This window comes from Scomber scombrus, chromosome 5 (assembly GCF_963691925.1).
Source record: "Scomber scombrus chromosome 5, fScoSco1.1, whole genome shotgun sequence".
Classification (NCBI taxonomy): domain Eukaryota; kingdom Metazoa; phylum Chordata; class Actinopteri; order Scombriformes; family Scombridae; genus Scomber; species Scomber scombrus.
The window spans coordinates 78,702-99,716 of NC_084974.1; the positions used below are offsets into that span (position 1 = coordinate 78,702).

Below are 21,015 nucleotides of genomic sequence, written 5' to 3' on the forward strand. Positions count from 1 at the left end.
CCCCTTACCACGCTTGCATCCAATCACGTTGAATTAAATAAATTTACACCAGCTGCGACGTGTGTGCAGAATTTCATGAGTTTTCATTTATGTTCAAGCCGCCAAAAATGCGATTCATTACGCGGCACTTGAATAATAATAATAATAATAATAATAATAATAATTCCGGCAATTACAATAGGTCCCTCACTGACTTGTCAGTGCTCGGGCCCTAATTACAATAGGGCCTTCGCACCTGTAGTGCTTGGGCCCTAATAATCTCTACGATTACAATAGGGCCTTCGCACTGTAGTGCTTGGGCCCTAATAATAAACATTACAATTTCAATAGGGCTTTCGCAAGGCGACTTGCAGTCGCCGCTCGGGCCCTGATAATAATAATAATAATAAACATTACAATTTCAATATAGCATTTTTCTCCGGGGGTCTTCCATACCACATGATTACTTGATTACTTGATTACTTTGGGGTCACTTGCACTTTGGGGTCACTTGCACGTTGGGGCATGAACGAATTTCAATAGGGCTTTCGCCCTAGTTTTAATAGGGTAATAGGGAAATTGTAAAGCGTCTTTGAGTACCGCATAAAGCGCTATATAAATGTGATTTATTATTATTATTATTAAAAGTAACATTAGGATGTTTCACTATGGACTAAGCTTATCTAACAGATTTTAGCATAATTTAGTAATTTGGTAGAGACAGAGACTTAAGCTACCAGGGTCCTCTCCTGTGAAACCATCCTCCAGTTTCAGTCTAAGAAGCAGACACCCTCTCTACCCACTTTATTAGGTACACCTTGCTAGTACCGGGTTGGACCCCCTTTTGCCTTCAGAACTGCCAAAATCCTTCGTGGCATAGATTCAACAAGGTACTGGAAACATTCCTCAGAGAGTTTGGTCCATATTGACATGATAGCATCACGCAGTTGCTGCAGATTTGTCGGCTGCACATCCATGATGCGAATCTCCCGTTCCACCACATCCCAAAGGTGCTCTATTGGATTGAGATCTGGTGACTGTGGAGGCCATTTGAGTACAGTGAACTTATTGTCATGTTCAAGAAACCAGTCTGAGATGATTCGCGCTTTATGACATGGCGCGTTATCCTGCTGGAAGTAGCCATCAGAAGATGGGTACACTGTGGTCATAAAGGGATGGACATGGTCAGCAACAATACTCAGGTAGGCTGTGGCGTTGACACAATGCTCAATTGGTACTAAGGGACCCAAAGTGTGCCAAGAAAATAAAAATATCCCCCACACCATTGCACCACCACCACCACCACCAGCCTGAACCGTTGATACAAGGCAGGATGGATCCATGCTTTCATGTTGTTTACGCCAAATTCTGACCCTACCATCCGAATTTCGCAGCAGAAATTCATCAGACCAGGCAACCTTTTTCCAATCTTCTATTGTCCAATTTTGGTGAGCCTGTGCGAATTGTAGCCTCAGTTTCCTGTTCTTAGCTGACAGGAGTGGCACCCGGTGTGGTCTTCTGCTGCTGTAGCCCATCCTCCTCAAAGTTCGACGTGTTGTGCGTTCAGAGATGCTCTTCTGCATACCTCGGTTGTAACGAGTGGTTATTTGAGTTACTGTTGCCTTTCTATCAGCTCGAACCAGTCTGGCCATTCTCCTCTGACCTCTGGTATCAACAAGGCATTTGCGCCCACAGAACTGCCGCTCACTGGATATTTTCTTTTTCGGACCATTCTCTGTAAACCCCAGAGATGGTTGTGCGTGAAAATCCAAGTAGATCAGCAGTTTCTGAAATACTCAGACCAGCCCGTCTGGCACCAACAACCATGCCACGTTCAAAGTCACTTAAATCACCTTTCTTCCCCATTCTGATGCTCGGTTTGAACTGCAGCAGATCGTCTTGACCAAGTCTACATGCCTAAATGCATTGAGTTGCTGCCATGTGATTGGCTGATTAGAAATTTGGGTTAACGAGCAGTTGTACAGGTGTACCTAATAAAGTGGCCGGTGAGTGTATGTTTAAGAGCAGGCTAAAAACTTTACTTTCTGATAAAGCTTATAGTTAGGGCTGGCTAAGACTGGTCTTGGACCAGATCTTGGTTATGCTGCTATAGGCCTAGATGGCTGGGGGACTTCCCATGATGCTCCCACCTTACGCATTCATGTCCAATTAACGCATGTTAATAACTTGGCTTCTTCCCCACAGTTTTTGTGCTTTCTCATCTCACGGGTTTCCTTTAATCATGGACCTGAACATCCAGGTTATGGATCTCAAGCTTCCGTGGGTTGTGGTTGTGTCAAACAGGACCACAGCAACACAGGGTCCTGTTTGACACCCACACCTGCTATTATTACAATTAGTCATATTTCTATGACTATTATCATTGTTGCTGTCTCTCTACCTCTCCCTGTTTCTCACTCAAACCAACCAGTCAAGGCAGATGGTCACCCGCCTAGATCTGTTGGAGCTTTCTTCCTGTTAAAAAGTTTTTCCTTTCTATACAAATAAAATGGAACTGAAATATTACATAGTGTTAGACGCACATACACAAATTTATAAGCAACAAATCATTGCTCATTCATATCAGTCAACCACTTAATGTTAAAGACGCACTTCACACACCCCATCAAAAATGTTCCAAGTTTAATCGTTAAAGGAAAAAACACAAAAATGTTTTGTTGTCATACAAAGACCATGATTTGGCACACAATCCACTCCAATAAGCAACGTCACAGAGGCACTTTCATCATGAATAGGCCAACTGTGAGACATCGAGCCAGTGAAGACACTGATGAGGCTGGAGATCAGAAACATCCACACAAACTGAACACTTCAGTAAGCATCTCGGCCTCCAAGAAAACTTAACTGAAGCTACAAAAAACAACTAAAACCACAAGTAGATCTGTTGACTTTCCTGTGGGACTCAACATGGACAGTCCACAATCACGTTTTATTGTTTTCTTTTATTTAGACAAACCCAAATAAAAGGCACATAAAACACTGCGCATGTTTACATAATTATTTTCAATGGACATACATTTAAAAAAATGTAGGAATGTTTTACCTTTCTGCTAATCAGAAAGCCTAGCTTTCGTATGTACAAAAATTACCATTGTTAATGTTCTAATACAAAAAGATTTATAAAAAGGTTTTTTTTTCTTTCATGTCTGTCATAACTAACATGTCCTCTTAACTAAATGGTTTGTACAAAGATATACATTCATTTGCCTTCACATCTGCCAAATTTATCATATAAACTTCACAAAATTAAAAATAAAAATCTTTAAAATCATTATTTGGCCAAATAAAAGTTTTCGTTTTTCACATTAGGTTGGAGTCAAATTACAAAATATAAACCACATGGTTAAATGTCACAAGTACATTTGAACCTTGACTCAAATAAAGATATCAATTCATATTTCTAGGTTGTTCCTGAAGTAGACTATGATAAATTCACAATCATTAGATGTTTAATAAAAATAACAAGCTAATCACATAGTTTGGTTGCCAGACCTCTGGGGCCCACAGATGTCTGAACAAATGAAGGCTTCCTTCACAAAACTATTCCATCACACAATACATCTAGAGGAGGAAGCATTGACGTGTGGGAAGTCTTGCAAAGTATTTCAGGCACACTAGTTTACGGCCACTGGAGAAGGACAAATGACACCACACACCTCCTTTCATCCTAATTTTTTTTAGTGTTTTGTTTTCATAAAAAGTCACTAGCCTTCTAATGGTTGTTGAACTGAAACATACACTGGACAAGCTCAGTCATCCACATGCAACATTGGAAAAACTTAAAAGATAGGAAATGAATCCATTCCCAAGATCATAATGTCATTCAATATTAGAGCAATTCCCTTGGAGGACAGTGTTGGCATGCATATAAAGAATTTTATTGGGTCAAACATCTGGGCTGCCAAAATAAAGATGAGGCCAGGGGAGCTGTAAAACAAACACCAATCATTGTCTCATTCCATAAAGTTGAAATTCTCCTGTAGGTACCACTCTTCTGTAGTGTGCACATCCTACGGTTTGCTGCAAGTGCTTCAGAGTTCATGTACTGAAAAAGGCCTGAATTAGAAACATGCTTCACTACAAACTAACTGACTAGTTCCCCAAGACACAAAAAGCCAGGGGACTGTGGGATAGTATGTGAGTCTAGTGCAAGAAATGTTGAGCTGAGATCACAAAAGAGACTTGTATCCCATCCAGACCAACCTATCTGAATGGGTTAGGTGTCAGCCAACCCTCCATCACAACCCTCCTCCCAACTAGGGTTGGAAGCTGCTTGGCTGGGTACCACTTGTACCATGAACAGAAAGTATTTCAATTATACTGTCTTTTATATGCAATTTATTTTAACTGATTGGAAAACATAATTTAAAGCATGCACATGTGGAAGTGTGCAGATGGACAGACAGGGTGAAACTAGACTGTAGACCAGAGTCCCTGCTAGTATGGACTGTTGAAAGCAGCCCAAACACTGTTCAAACATGTGTTAAGTAGATGCCCCTCACACATGTCTGCTCTCTGAAAGGGTTGTCACAACATCTTCAGTCACTATCCATGGGCCTGGTCAATTCTGGACAGTATGTTCTGTAAACTGGTTCTGAATGTGTGCAAGTTGAACAAGTCCCAACTTCAGCCAAGTCACAGCCCTCAATACAAATGTTTCCCTTATCACTGTTAATAGAAGATGTGGTTACATGCCTTTTTAAACAGTGGCAACCCACTTTGTCATTAGTGGTCAACTAGCTTACACTGAAAGCCTCAGTATGCCTCAAGTAAAGTCCAGACAGTCCCACAACCACACTTTAAAAAGTGATGGCCAGGTGTGTGGTTTGTTAGAAAGACCTCTCTCAAGCTCTTTTTTCAACCATCTCATATCCGCTTGTCACTTTTAATGTAAACAAGCCAAGTACAACTCCATGAATGCTTCTCAGGAGAATTTTACATCTTATTCGAGATTCATGCCATAGAGATTACAAAAAAAGAGTTGTTTGAAAAAGACCAGGCTGTGGGATGCAGTCTGGTCTTTGTGCAGCCTTTCAGAACTTTTTTTTCTTTAGAAATCACATCTCACACACCCGAACCTCAGGGAAGCCTGTTAAACCTTGGCCATGATACTGTTACATCTTTCTGCACTGATTCATACCCAAGGGTGGACATCAGTTAAGAATTGCTACATGCACTGTGTGCTGCAACATGTATGCAATTATCCACACAGGAGGAGTCATGGAGCTGTAACTTCTAAGACAGGATGTACTTGTCATCCAGTGTACATAGTGTCAAATTGTGTTGTGCTTTGTGTGACAACTGAACTTTGGGTGGGAATATAAAGCCTCTTTTGTGATATAGTCTCAACAATTCAACTAGAGAAAAACTGCCAGGATTTTTTTAAATAAAAAAACCCAACTACTAACAATTAAAAAAAAAACTACCCCAAGCTATGCAAGTGAGATCTAGAGAGAAAATTCAGCTAAAAAGAGCAAGGCTGGAATTCTTTTGTCATGTATGTGCTGCTTTGCTAGGTTGACAAGCTGAGGGGAATAAACTACACTCTGTTCCTCCTAATAGTTTTGATAGTTTTTAAGAGTTCAACATATTGAAAAACTAGATCAGTTGCAGCTACGTTGCAGCTATACAGATTGTTAGGATAAATTGTTGTTGTTTGGCCTTTATGGGTTTTGATGATAATAAAAAGAAATTGACACTAGCCTTGAAATAGTCTGTTCTCATTTCTCTGTCCTTTCCGGGATGGACGGCCACAGCAGTGGTGATATAGTTCTTGCATTGCTAGCCTGTGATAAATAGAGAGGGCTTATCTCTCCCACAGGTAAAAGGCAATAAAATAGTGTTTCATATTTACAAATAAATGGTCAGTATGTAAATTGGTGAATGTGTTTTTAAAAGACTATTCTCAGTAACCTTCCTGAGTTTGACTGACAGTGACGGGATCCTATACCTGCTAAAGTAAACAGTCTAACCAAGTGAACATACAATAGTTGATTTTGGGCCTGCTTTAGTGGCCGCCTAATGAGCCACTGGGTAGCTCTCTTGACCTCTACAATTAAAAAGTACTCAGTAATTAATATTTAAAATTATTTGACCTTTGAAAATAATGCCATTTAAAAAGGCAAAACCTTGGGGACAAGCTTTCAGTACGAGACATTTCCTCTTTTCTGTACCTTCAACTGTCATGTCCTGACATAAATACATACAAACAATTCCAAACAGATGTCACAGATAAACATTTGTAGAGTATCCAGCAGTGATGAGTAACTTGTTTCCAGCGATTATTAAAAACAGACATGAGTGATCTGTCTAAGTGGAATCCATAATATCACTCTCCCTCCCCTAAAAGGAAGCTTTGTTTTTTTGTACTTTAAAATAGATAAACTATTAAACACTGATAAGTCCACTAAAATAGCAATAGAAAAAAGATCTGCCTTAAGAGAAAGCATTTAAGAACCATTCAGGCAATACACTTCTTTTTGAGTTGTTAACAATGCCTAAGGTATACCCAATTTTGAAGTCAGAAACCCAGTTGAGGAAGTCATTTTCAACTGGTTACTTTTAAAAAACAGACACTGTCCTTAGTGGCTAAATATAAAATAAAGAATTGGGAAACAGGGCTCTATAAGGGCTTGCCTTTCCACAGCATGTGTGTTCACTGCAAATGCTGTGGCAACAAGCTGATTCACCCTCACCTATCTGTGGGAGTAAAAAAAAAAGAAAAAAAAAAGGGGTAAGCATGGGATAAATATAAAATATGGATGGATATGTAGCTGCTGATAATATAATAACTGCCCAATCATTTTAAACCATGTCAAAAATGGAAGAAAATACTTGTTCAGATTGAAAGTATAAAACCTGTTGATGTGATGAAATGCCATATGAAGTACTGGGTAAAATGAATGGATGCAAAATGTGTACATAACTAGGTTAACACCACTTCATGTTGGCTTTTAATAAAATAAGGGGTCAGTTAGAGAGCGGTTGCCCCCTAACCACAACTCAAGGGGAAGTAGTAGAAATGGGTGATGTGGGGGAGTGACTGAAGGTGCCAATTTCATTAACCTTGGGTTTCAAAAGGGAGAATTTAGTGTTCAGCGATGTTCTAAATGTTGTTTAAAAGGAATTTCTTCCAAAATATAGCATTGAGAAGGAATCATCATTCTTAGAAAAACTTTGGCATAAAATGGTAATTCACACAAAGTACCTGTAGATTACATCAGCTTTCAAAAATCCACATTTCAATCATCATCGCGTCATAGGGATGCATGTGAGAGAAGTTATTTTAAGTGTTCTGCAGTCAATCAGTAAAGAGGTAACAAATACAAGTTTATCTCAGCATAAAATGTTGATTCTTAACCTTGGTTATTGTACTTTGATTAAATAATCTGGACTTAAGCCTCTTTCTACCTAATTCAGATCTTTCAACTGCATATTGGAGAACAAAGATTGGAGGCCAATCACATCTAACACTAAAGACCATCTTATCACAGACAGGGGCTTTACAATCCCCTGTTCCATATGTAAAAAATCATGTGACCGCAGTTCTATATCAAGTGAGCAAAAAACATGATGGGAACTGAGAAATTTGGTCCATAGCTACAGGAAAAATCAGTAAGAGGACGTTACTTTGCTGCTGTGTTTATGCAAATCCATGTGTAGAACTGCTTAGCGGTAATATTTGATTTACATAATTTTTGCATTATGTGATCAAGTACCTTGATTTGTCAGGTATTTAATTCATTGCGTAAAAACGGGAATTTCTATCTAGTATCAATATGCCTTTTCCAGTTTCTAGGTTAATAAGCAAAACAACTCATTCCATTATGATTAAGGGTGTCTGAAACCTTTTTTTCCCTCTATAAATACAGAAATTATTAAACATTGACAAATTATGACATAATGACTCCAGCAAGTGACACTAATTGGTAACTATGAATGTGGCTGTATTACATAATTTGGAAAGTTATTACCTTTCCAATCCATGTAGGCTACTAACTTTGACAAGCTCATCCATTATTAGGCAGTTAAAACATTCTCAGCAGTTACATCTGCAAAAAAGCTCTACCAAGGAGGTGAGGAAGGCAGAACTTGGGATAGAAAAGGCATGCTCTCCATGGGCCTCATGGCAATGTTGAGTGGGCCAGTGATATTCATGGCCATGGGGGTGGTGATAGCCACTGGGTGGGCTATATTCATGTGTGCTGTTGTAGGGATGTTGACAGAGGCCAGGTTCACAGGGCCGGTGATGGTTACAGGGTGCTGCAGGTTGACCGGTGACGTGATGTTGACAGTGCTGGTGGCGATGTTCATCTGAGCAGCAATGGTGACAGGATGGCTGGCACTGACACTGCGGTTTATAGCTGAGGTGATTGCTGCCGAGTTAGTGACTGGTGTTGTAGTGGTGGAGTTGTGCACGGTGTTGGCATCTGTTTGAGAAAAAGAAACACAAGAGAACATTTAAGTCCTCACATCCTTGTAGTAATATGCAACCCCTCCAAAACAAGGAAAGCCAACTGCCCTTTCAACTCCTTGGCTCTTTAGCTGCGTCACTGAAAATGCCAATACATCATTAATACATTATGTCAACTGTGGTAATATTGTTGAAGAAACCTACCTTTGTGAGAGCTGTCAATTAGGACTTGGAAGGAGTTATTTAAAATCTCTCCTACCGTCAACTCACCTGAGGGGTAAATTCAAAAAGCAGGATCAATAGACTAACCAGCTAACTGTCTATATATTTCAGTTCATTCAAATTTTAAACATTAATACATTGTCAAGGGCATTTTAAACTACTATATATGTAAGGCAGTTTGCACACTACACAGCAGGACTGCCAATTTGACCATCCCATGAGTTCAGGGCCAGCACATCACAGGGTCATTGTCGACTTGTCTCACACACATGGTCGACTTGCTGCTGTATCATTTACGGCCCAATCTCATCTGGGACATACACATTTTTTTTTTTTATCATAACGTGTTTGCCATTACAATTGGTAGTTCTGAAGAGTGAGTGGTTGAATAAGCCAATTCATCAGTTAGGTACTAAAAGGTGAAAGGACAGGTAGTGTGCATCTAACTTCAGTGTTATGGTCCAGTTTGTGGTTAATTTAAATGATCCTGCTTCATGAAATTTAACCATATATTAGCAAAACTGTATTTTCAAAACAGAAGAACGTTAATTACACCAGTTCTCAGAGGGGGAAACAAGCCTCTGTACTTGAGTGACATGGCCTAACATGATATAAAACTGGCCACTAACGTTTCTTAGATTTGCAGAGGTTAAAGAATTTAAGGTTTGGGGGTTTCTGCTACTAGCTACTGGATTACCTTTTCGTGGCCCTGAGTGGTTCCACTGCCAGTCACTTATGCCTATTCAGAAATACAGACACATATGGGGTTACAAGAGCAGAGGGCAGCAGTTCTATCATCTGGGAGTCAGCTTAAACAGTTAGCATGGTCAAGTTGTGTGTATGTGGGTGAGAATGTGGTGTTAAATATTAAATTCTGGGCTTCACAGTTTCTACTGGGGCCAAGAAAACAAGATTATTCTCCTTTTATTTCATTTCCATCTCTGAAACCAAAGTCAAAATTCCAAACAGTCTACTGCTGTCAAGGGCCTTGGGAAGACAAATGTTTACGAAAAGATTTTTCATTTAACACAGGAGCAGTCATGAAAAATTTAAACTTATACTAATTGTCTTTACCTGTTTTTGATAATAGGGTTGACCTATTATCAGATACAATATTTATCCAATTCATCTGATTGCTGATAAGCGCTACTTTGGCTCTGATTCAGCTGCCTCTCTTTCTGTAGTCCTACTTTGTAGTCTCAAGCAATGTCCACATTATCTGGCTGGTTACAAGTAATGAGTAATAGCCTATCAAAACTGAAGGTTTGCATGCTGCTGTAGCAAAGACGAAACAGAGAAGCATCAGCAGACTCAGTGGAGCTGTGTTTTAAACGCAGGCAGCAGATACTGTTGAAGTTGCAATAAACATTATAATCTTCTGCATCAACATTTGAAAACACCCTGATCTTATGACCTACTTCCATGATGACAAGCTAGCCCAGTTTCCTAGTTACACCGCTGAAGAAGTTCAAATAATGCACTTTGTAGCAGTGGTATAACGCCAGTTAAGCTAACGTTGAGTATCATAGAGGTAATTTCAGTGTGATTTCAGTCATTGTTGAGCTGTACACATACTACTTAGATTGTGTACAGTTGTCAGAGCTGAGCAGTAACTTATATTGCTATTGTACATATTCAGCTAGTGATCATTAGTAATGAAGTAGACTGCTCAGACTAAAGGATATCCCTCCCTGCGCTTAAAATAGTGCGTTTCACCAGCCAATAGGGAGACAGCTAGAGTGTGGACCAATCAAATGACGGATGCGGTCTTGGGTGCGTTCCTTCGCCCTTTTTGAGCGCTCCGTAGGGGTGGGTATATGGTCTGTTCGTAAAACTGCTTGTAAAAAATATACCAATTTATCATATTAGCCAGCTACTTGAATCGTCACCTATTTAAGACGCCAGCATATTTATGTATAATTAATCTTAAGTAATCCTAAAAAGAGTCATTGTAGTTTAAATTTTTTTCTAATTTTATATCAGCAGGATATATTTGATATACTATAAATACTATTAGCAGCATTTTGAGTTCAAGTTGAAAGAAAGCAGCAGACATCTCAGTGCGAGCACAAAATGTGAGCATGAGGAGAATAAATCTGAGCACGAGAAGGAGCTGCGTCACTGAAAAGGAATAAAATCATGCTCTCAAACTGAAAATATATGCTCTTGAATAAAGATAGGATAATTCTTCCATATAGGAAAGAATAAAAAAAAAAAACATCGTTCTGCTACATGAAATGCATTCATTTTCTGAACAACTTATCCACTAGAGCAGTGGTTCTCAAACTTTTATTTTGTCCAAGGTAGACCAAAGTGCAAGCCAAAATTTCAAGGCACACCTGTATTCACATCTGTGCAAAATAGCCTTGATATCATGTTACCACTCTGCGAATGCTTATTTTCATTATTAAAATAATGAACCTGTATAAAACTACATCGAAGCAGGAACACACCCATTTAAACCAGACAGGCCAAGAAATTAAAATGAGGTAATGAAATTAAAAAGTGGGAGAGATAGAAATGTGTATGTGTTTCACATAACAATGTGACACTTTTTACGTTATAATGTAAAACTCATATTTGAATGAGAACAGAATATAGCAACAGAAGAGTGGAGAGGATGCTGGCGTTGTTGCCGCTTCTCCAACTATGAGTTTCACATTAAAATGTATTAAGTTATTATACATATTAACATGATCCATTTTCGTGCTCCCCAATTTCTTTTTTAACATTCTTAACCTCCTTCACACTGGCTGTCGATAAGCGTCTTTGTTGAGTCACATTCTAATAATCTCGACCATCTGGCAACTGTAAGAATGGCGAAATCTGGTGTTTTAAAAGAAAATATTTGGGTTGGGGGGGTTTTAGATTTTGCATCTGTATTTGAAAATCTGTTCATAAAAAGTACTGATATGGTAAATTAAACATTCATTCATATCTTTTTGTAAAGTTGTTTATATTGTAAGAATAATGTATGATGATCACGAAATCCCATGACACTCCTGTATTTGCCTCACAGGGAACCAGGTGTCAGATGGGTTGAAACCCAGAACATTTTTAAGAACTTTCCTTTCATCTTTGCATTTTTCTGAAATACTGGAAAATATTTTTCAAGCTCTTTGGACTTTAAACAGTTATGTATTTGAAACCATGTGAAGGGAAATATCTCTTTGGAAGAACTGCAAATAACTGAAACATGACTAAGAGACACAACTGCACACATTTTTAAAAGGGACCATAAGCCCAACATTTAGGACAGAATAGTCTCAACTCGGGGATGCTAGTGGTCTTCTTCAGGCCCTGCAACAGCATTTCTATAGGATTACGGTGAGGACTTTGACTCAACCATTTCAAAACATTAACTTTAATCAGCTCTAACTACCATAAAATCTAGTAAATAAGACACACATTTTTTTCATTTAAAAGTGGGGTTGTGTCTTATACACCTGTGTATCCTATACAATAGTAAAGTTCAGAAACAGGTTGGATCTGTATATTGTTATAGGTCTGTAAAGAGCCATCCACATTAAGAGTGATAACTATTACAATAATTATAACCATAAAAACAATGTGAGCAATACACTTATGGACTATAACATTCTGTAGTAATAATGATCCATTACTACTGTATGTTGTACAGAAAAATTAAAAAGAAAACCAGAAAGGTTCACAGATGTTGCTGATCAGAAGTATTTCGGGAAAGCAGTTGCTTCAGTATTTACAGACCAAACTGATGTAGTGCTGAAACGATTACTCAAATTATTCGAATAATTCGATTACAAAAAATGATCAAGGCAATTTTTCTTGAATCGAACTTCGTTTAATTTCACTCGCATTATATGACCTGCTCTGCTTGTGTTTTACACGGATGGTTATTACTGACACACATTGCGTCACTCGCTACGCCGAAGAGCAGTGTACTAAAGAGTGAAAACTAGAAAGTGTGTGCGGCATCTAGTCCACACACACACACACACACACACACACACACACACACACACACACACACACACACACACACACACACACACACACACACACACACACACACACACACACACACACACACACAACATCAGATTTCTATCATTTATTGTCACGTCACGTCTTTCGTTTTATAACGTCACCATGTGGATCATTAACCTTGTTGTCCTAGTTAGTGAACTTACAGTCAGCAGTAGGAGATGAGGAGAGGAGCACGCTGACCTCAGGTCTCTACACTGAAAGCCTGAGGTAGGAGGAGCCGGGGAATCTAGTGCACTTAATTTGTACAGTAGCCTAATGATGCAAAAAATAAAATCAGTCACATTAAAAGTAAGTAAGTTCTTGTAATTGTTTCATATGGCACTAAAGTTAAATGCACTAAATTCAATAAATAGGTTTAGTTTTGATGTTAAAAAGGAATGTCCAGGAATAAAACCCAATTGATTGTTCATTTTCAGAGACATGTCTTTTTTGTCTTTGACGGCGTCCAAAGTTCTCAGTATACTTCACGTATTTAGTCATTCAATTAAAAAATGCTTGCAACAGCTGCCATTTTGAACTACAAGATTAACTCAACCATGTGTGCGCTATAAGACTGTCCGGCTGGTGCACTGTTGTCACAGTTAAGTTCCGCCTTTGTTGTTCTGTCAACATCACATTACCTAACGTTTAAATAATCGATTCTTGACTTTTTGAATTGATGCAGAATCGTCCACGACCGCCTCACGATGTATCTAAAAACAGATCATTTTTGACACGTCTACTAATCAGTAGACGTGTCAAAAATTATCAGTGGGAGAAAGATGCTGAAGATGGAGGTGCCAGGCAAAAGGGTTGGTGCGACAGATGAAGAAATGGAAACACATGACACGCTGTGGCAACCGCTAACAGCAGCAATCAAAAGAAGATGATGACTCTACAGAATCTTCAGATATGAGATAGCCTGCCTCAGTGCATATCTATGTCTCACTCAGTGTTTCCCATACATATGCTTAACTTGGGCAGCCCATCCAGGTAAATAAAATCTACCTCAGTTGCATGCTGCAGTAACAAAGTGGGGACTGGAGGCCTCTCTGTGTGCAGCCGCCAGGGTAGCGTCTACTGATAGCCTGCATGTGAGGTATTAACGAACATCAATAAATTGTAACATCTACCGACAGTCCACATGTCCAGTGTTTTTATGTAAATTTTAACTATATAAAAATCACCTGGTTTACACTCTAAACTGCTTGAGGTCATGCACCGCACTACCACTCAATCAATTAAAATATTTAATCGCATTATTTTCATGAGGTAACTCATGATTATTCGCAAATAAATCGCACACTTTCTAAATGTACTTTAAAAGGGATCATTTTGAAGTTTTTAATACTCCTATTAACATGGGAGTGGATAAATATGCTTGCTTTATGCAAATGAAGGTTTATTATTATTGAAACAATGAAATACTGCATGCGCCAAAGATCAGTTATGATATCAGTTAGGAACTAGTTACATTCACTCACCTGTTCACACACAGTCTCTCACACACACACACACAAACACAGTCTGTCTCTCTCACAAACGATCACAGAAGAATGTAATAAGAGCAAAATACACATTCTCTCTCTCTTTCTCAGCTACTACACACACTATAACATCTAGTGTCTCTCTTCCTCGCTCACACACACGCACGCACAGACCTGCCAACCGTGGCAAAATATTTTGAGTACCACTTGTGTCGTGCGGCTTTTTTCGCAGACTTTTGCAACTCCATTGCTTTGCACACAGTAATTTCCCCATTCACTGGCTGGAAATGGGTTATAAAAAACAATAAAACCTATATTTTTGATTACAATACCTTTAATGAACAAAATATAGACAAACTTTACAATTTGACCTAACTACAAAATATCATGTGCACTGCACTGGACATCTTAACATTGATCAATAAAACTCAAAAGTTGCACTTGCTTTCATTTATGATATGTGTGCTTATACAAGCTGATAGCCACACGTTAACTGCATTGAATTATTTCAATACTTATTTAATTAAAATTAATTAAAAATGATTTTAATATGTATTTAATTAAAATGGTAATCATATATTTTGTATATTGCAATAGGTGTTTTTATTATCAAGAATGTAATAATTAAATTGGCTTACATCACATAAGCACACATCACCAGGGCTAATTTATATTTAACCTGCAGCTCCCTGGTGGCTTATGTCCATCATAATTGCACACTGTGCAAAATGCATGATATGGGACTTTAGAGGGTCGGAAGCATGGCCACTGTTCTTGATATTTACTAAAAAACTTCTGGGGGACATGGACCCTTTTCTTTTTGTCAGGTCTGCTGCCCTGTCCCTCCCTGTCTTTTTTTTCCTCATCTGCCATGATAGTGGCAGAGTGGTAGAGTTGCTACCAAAGATTTGTTGGCTACATGTTTAAACTGTATAAATAATCACATTCTTCCTTATATACAGGCCTACTCTATCTGCAATGGATATATATAAAGGCTAAGATATACACATACTTCCCGGTAATTTCTCTTCTTTCTTCGACGGCGCATTGGGGTCATTAGGGAACATGATTGATAGATTTGCTAGGGAAAAAAACCTCGCATATCTATGTTTTTTTCACTTAGACTTCGCTCTAATGTTTTCAGAGTGAAAGTGACGTTATTAACGGTTCACATTTACCAAAAGCTGGCAGGTCTGCTGACACACACACAGAGATACACAGTTTACCTTTTTAACCGCCAGCTGCAGCGAGTAGGGGAACAGGGAACGGGGAGGGAGGCAGGGAGGAGGTGGAGCAGGGATGTTACGCTATAAGTTCGGCAGACTCGTTATTCTCCGCTACTCTACAATAATTGGTTGAAACTGCTGCATCGTGCTGTCAGACATGAGTACTGCACGTGCACATTTCCCACAGAACTCACATTTCCGCAGCTTTTTGCATAGTTTAGAGAAGCGAGTAGTACCTGCTACGCAAAATGCAGGTTGGCAGGTCTGCATACACAGGGATTGAAGGGGATTTTCTAGCCAAGTCATAAGCTGTTCACCATCTACCTTTTCATAGAAACAAGGTGGAAACAGCTGAGAAAATTGTTCTCCTGCTGAACAAGATTATATTTCCCCCCGCCACTAACCATTGCTGATCTTTTCTAAATGAAATGGAAAAACGTTCAGGCAATAATAAGGCATACTGCAGTCTGTATAACTACAGGGGGGGGTCGGAGGTATAAAAGTTCAGAAATTGAAGTAGAGAATAGTTATTAACGTTATAAAAACTCAAACGGTCCGTCAGACTGGTGCACTAACACAGAGAGAATTTTAATTTTCTATTCATCTTTATTGTGCTCTTGCCTTGATGACGACATCCAGTCTAAGAATATGAGAAAATGGGCCATTTTTTGCTTCTGTTTGTCAGTGATTTTATCTTTTTTTTTTGGAAACGTGTGTATTATTCTAAATATGAAAACAAAATTAAACCATTTTTTAAATTTCTGCTCATACCTATTTTACTTGTATTTCAATTTAAATTGTTGGTATTTTAAAACAAAAATCAAATTAAATTATTTAAAATTGAATTACTCTTCTTGGTTCTTCCTTTTACTCTGGTAGATTTTATTGAACTTACAGCAACATGTAGTTGTCACTTCCAGTTCTTTACCTGGTTCACTGTCTCTGTGTGAGCAGCACACACTCCAGACCTTTTATACAGAACAGTGAGGAGGAATAAAGTAGCAGCAGAACAGACTCTCTGAGAGCAGTGCGATGACAGCAAACTGCACTATGGCTGCTCTTCTCAGCGGGGGCGGAGCTGAGTCCTCCGTGCAACAGACCCAGACAAACAGCGGTGGAGAGTTGTGAAAATTTAAGTCAGTAATAGTCTGTTTGCTTCAAACACCATTTACACAATTTATTTACATTTGGAAATTGACTTGTTGGCTGCCCATGTCCGCTCTGTGTGTTTGTTATGATAATAATGTAGGGTATCACATTATATATTATTATTATACTTTTGTAATTCTCAACGGATCTCATATATGGCCTTTGGCAGTCCAATTGACGGAAATCCGTAGTAGCGACAGAGAACTTTAATCCCTGCATACTAGAGGTGTGACGAGATCTCGTACCACGAGATCTCGCGAGACGAAGCGCTACGATATTTCTTATCAAAGTGAATGTTGTCTCACAAAGCTATAATTAAGGGGTGCACCAAAAAAAAAAAAGACGATCGGTTTTCTATCGGTCATTCGCACGTCATGTCTTCTTTTTATAATGTCACGTGTGGATCATTAACCTTGTTGCAGCTTCTACCTGCCGAGAAGTAGGAGATGAGGAGAGGAGCAGTGGTAAGTTGAGCTCAGGTCTCTACACTGAGAGCCTGAAGTAGGGGGAGTGGAGGAATCTAGCGCAGCTATGGAAGCCTAATGATGCAAAAAGTAAAATGAGTCACACTACCAAATTATAACACAATGTATATGTTGTTCTACTTGTGTATTTATGTGATACAGGATTTGTGCAATTTACTTTTTTCTTTTTTTTTTATTAGCAATATGTTATAATTTGTGATAATTGGATTCTACTCTTTACAATTTACTTTTTAGTATTTGTGATTGTATCTAACTTTTGTATTTATGGTTGTTATTTCCATAGATACCAAAATGATCCATCTATAAAATATCTATATGGGGAAACCTTTTACAGTGCTGCATACTGCATATGATAATTATATATTTAGAAAGTAGAAAAAAGTGATTCATTACAAGATGATTAGTTAAAACTAGGAATGCACCGAAAATTCGGCCACCGAAAATCTTCGGCCGAAAATGGCCCAAAAGCGCATTTTCGGAAACAGCTAACTAAAGAGATCAGCTCCTCTGATGCATCTGTAGCAGACGTTATTCCTTTAAGTGCAGCACTAAAGTGTCTTCTAAGCGGTTGAGATGGACCACGGAATGAAAACAATGAAAAGTACACTCTTAGAGTATGTCAGCACACGTTTCACTGAGATCTATTTGGATCCTATGCACTTCATCGCAACTGTACTTGATCCGCGTTATAAAGATCATTACTTGGATGTGGGATTAAAGCAGCGCGCACAAGAAATTATCCAGGCTGCGATGGATGCGGAGAACCCGCCTGGAGAGGGAGAAGCGCACAGCACAGGAGAAGGAGAGCAGAGCGCAGAAAAAGGCTAGAGTGCCTGCGTGTGTGTGTGTTTGTGTGACTATAAATGTAGCATGTGTGAGAGCAAAGCGTCTCAATTTGACCCCCTAAACCTGCTCCAAAACTCACCAAATTTGGAACGCACATCAGGTCTGGTGAAAAATTCGATAAAATGGAAAAACAAACAACATTGAACTCTCTAGCGCCACCTAGAAACACTAAAACGGCCACTACGCCTGATAGGAATGTCGTAGAAAGATCAAACCAAAACTAAATTTTTTGTCTTATCAAGACCTACAAATCACACGCTGACACCCCTGACCTAAATCCAACAGGAAGTGCACAGTTTGCCTTTAAATGTATGATTTTGGACGATTTTTCAGGCTTTTTCAAAATATATATATTATTCCTGCATACTTTCAGCTATAGACTTCATTCAAACGTCAAAATGTAGCCACAAGTCTCATTTATAGATGTGTGTAATTTGGTCTGGCTATGTTTTATACTTTTTGATCTGCGGCCCCACATGTGCACCCTGTTCCTCTCCCATTCAATCCCGAATCTCCATTGTGTCTGTGCATGCTCTGCAGTCGTTAACTACCATGGCAACGACTGTGTGTGTGTGTATGCAGCTGGCTGAGCCAGGTTCATTTGTGGTCTTAGTGTGCCACCCAGTGGAGAAAACTTGTCATGATACCTGATAAGGAAGTTTTTTGATTCTAGTTCAAGTTTATTGACTGTATTATAAAGATTTTAGATATCTGTGCAGTCTGTCAACTATTTCACTGACTGTCAAAGTCTAGATCAAACACGAATTACATGAGCATGAACTACAAACATATCTACAGGTTTCACTGGAAATAAGTTCCTCTCCTGTTTGACTCATCAAAGTGGCAGTTCATTTCAGTTGCTCAGTCTAAATGTCTACACAGACGGACAGAGGCAGAGAGAGAGAGATCGTGTGTGTAACGTATATCTACTTATTGCAGTGTCCAATAAATGCCCGGGTCCGAATGCGTCTAAATGCACCTGACGGAAACCTTTCCGCTTCGCCACGGCCCGACGTGCGCAAGGGGGCGAGGTCCCGCCCAACGCTGCTCGCAGCTTTAATTAATTTTACAATCTTTCAGCAGGCCAGTCAGTTATAGGTCTGTACATTATTTAATGTACACATGAGTGGGGTCAAGTTTTACATTTTATTTTTAACTTAATTTAATTTTATATTGTGCATTATATGTCAGTGCTAAATAAATATTTTCATACTTTTTTAATTGATTTATTCTTTGAATTGCAATGCGTTGATTTTAGTGAGGTTAGTACACAGTCATAGCCAGAAATGCAATGGTACTAATAAATGACATAATCATTTATTTCGGTGTTTCGGTTTTCAGCCTTGGTTTCCTCATTTTCGGTTTCGGCCAAGAATTTTCATTTCGGTGCATCCCTAGTTGAAACATTTCAATTCAATTTCCATTTTGTGAATTTCAAATAAAAGAGCAGTCATGTATTTCCTCATTGAAATGTTCTTAAAAATATAGTTAAAATCTCGTCTCGTCTCGATCTCGTGAACCCAATATCGTGTCTCGTCTCGTGAACTGAGTGTATCGTCACACCCCTACTGCATACATCAGTAACGGTTCATCGGTTGTCTATCTATTTTCATTAGCTGCCGACACAGCTGGAGTGTGCGCACGTTCTTGACAGCGCTGTTTATGGGACGTTATAGTGTCGATGAACCTTTACATACCTATAATCATATCCATATGCAAACTCTCTCTGTATTTTACTGGTGAATAGGACACACCGGTGTATAAGACGCACCCCACTTTTCAATGAAATACAAATTGCGTTTAAGGTGCGTACACAAAGCATTGTAGGCTAGACAATGTCATATGTGCTACAATGACCATCACCCACAGCCCAACTTTTACGCATTTAAAAAAAAAAAAAAAAACTTCCTATATACACTACCTTCATGTAGTGTATATTGCAGTAAAATGTCAGAAAGGTATGTACGTATGGAAAAAATAGATAATGCCCAAGCCTGATCAGTACCAAGTAAAATATTGTATTCCCTATTATAAAAGCATTGGAGTTAACAGATGTGTGGCTGGGGTGTTTATGTCACAGTTTAAACTTTTATGTTTTTTTGAAAAGAGTGTTGAGTTGTGAGGAGCTTTAAGAGAAGTATAAGGAGACATGTGGCCTACCTTTATTATTACATGGGTTGCTGAAGCTGGCCTGGCCGTGCGTCTTGAGGTGACTTGTGATATAGGCAGCACTTAGCATTTTGCCACAGATGTTGCAGGTGACTTTGCCTTCATGCCTGATCATGTGGGAGCGTAGACGGTCTTTGGTAGCAAAAGCAGAGGTACAGGCCTATGACAGAAAACCAGTGAATAATGATTAAGATAAATGCATCCAAAGTCCAGCTAAAACTTAAACTAAGTAAGTCAGTTTTCATTGATGAACATTTGACACTTGCTATGCTGCAATGTCTGCCTGCCCCAACACAGACACACTAAAAATAAATCAGGAACCAGTGTCTTCTATCACTGATAGCTAAAATCAGTGAGCCGCTCTTCTTAAATAAGATTGGTGATGGGAGAGAAATCTGGTTACTGATCTGCTGCATGTATACGCAGATTTACATTTACTAGGTTACCACTGCTAGTAAATGCGTTGATTGCCTGATTACCCATGTAACCTGGGTTCTGAGTAACCTGGTTACTTAGGTGCATGTAAACACATGAAATGTAATAGCTTCAGGGTGACAGCTAACATTCTAAAGCTAAGAGCTAACTAGCTGAGTTAGGAGTCCTAAAGTTAGGACTGACACTCCCCTGATTTTTATACGTTTCTCCCAGGTGTTTGGTCTAAGACTGGTCTAGGAGGTAATTCACAAAGTATTTTAGCGCTAAAAGTAGCTCTTAAGCTTGAGAGAAGTCAGAGGTAGTCCAGATTAATTCTAAGTCACTAAGACCTGCTAACAAGGTGGAAGTAATGTGCCATCTATCAAATCATGCTACTGTTTTTTGTTAAATAGTTCCTTAATACTCACTAACACAGATCGGTTATCTGTCAACCAATCAACTCTAGAGGTGGTGATTAAGTTAATTCATGAAACATGATGTCATCCATAGCAACCCTTCTCTTAGCTTACGACTTCTCTCACTTACTAAAAGATGCTGTTAGCAGTTTGTGAATTGGAAACTCTTAACCAAGAACTTTT

General features: G+C 38.9%; 1 protein-coding gene across 3 annotated transcripts in view; it reads right to left on the reverse strand.

Moving 5' to 3' along the window:
- Positions 1-2,646: 2,646 nt before the first annotated feature.
- Positions 2,647-21,015, reverse strand: part of LOC133979928 (vascular endothelial zinc finger 1-like) — a 48,788-nt gene continuing 30,419 nt past the window's right edge. Inside the window, exons 4-7 of one of the 3 annotated variants that reach the window (XM_062418466.1) lie at positions 19,994-20,162; positions 9,333-9,374; positions 8,618-8,683; positions 2,647-8,429 (exon numbers count right to left, since the gene is read on the reverse strand). In XM_062418466.1, coding sequence (XP_062274450.1) covers positions 8,065-8,429; positions 8,618-8,683; positions 9,333-9,374; positions 19,994-20,162 — 642 coding nt within the window. In that variant the 3' untranslated portion in view covers positions 2,647-8,064. The remainder of the gene's footprint in view (positions 8,430-8,617; positions 8,684-9,332; positions 9,375-19,993; positions 20,163-21,015) is intronic. The other 2 variants (XM_062418467.1, XM_062418468.1) reach the window with 2 other exon arrangements.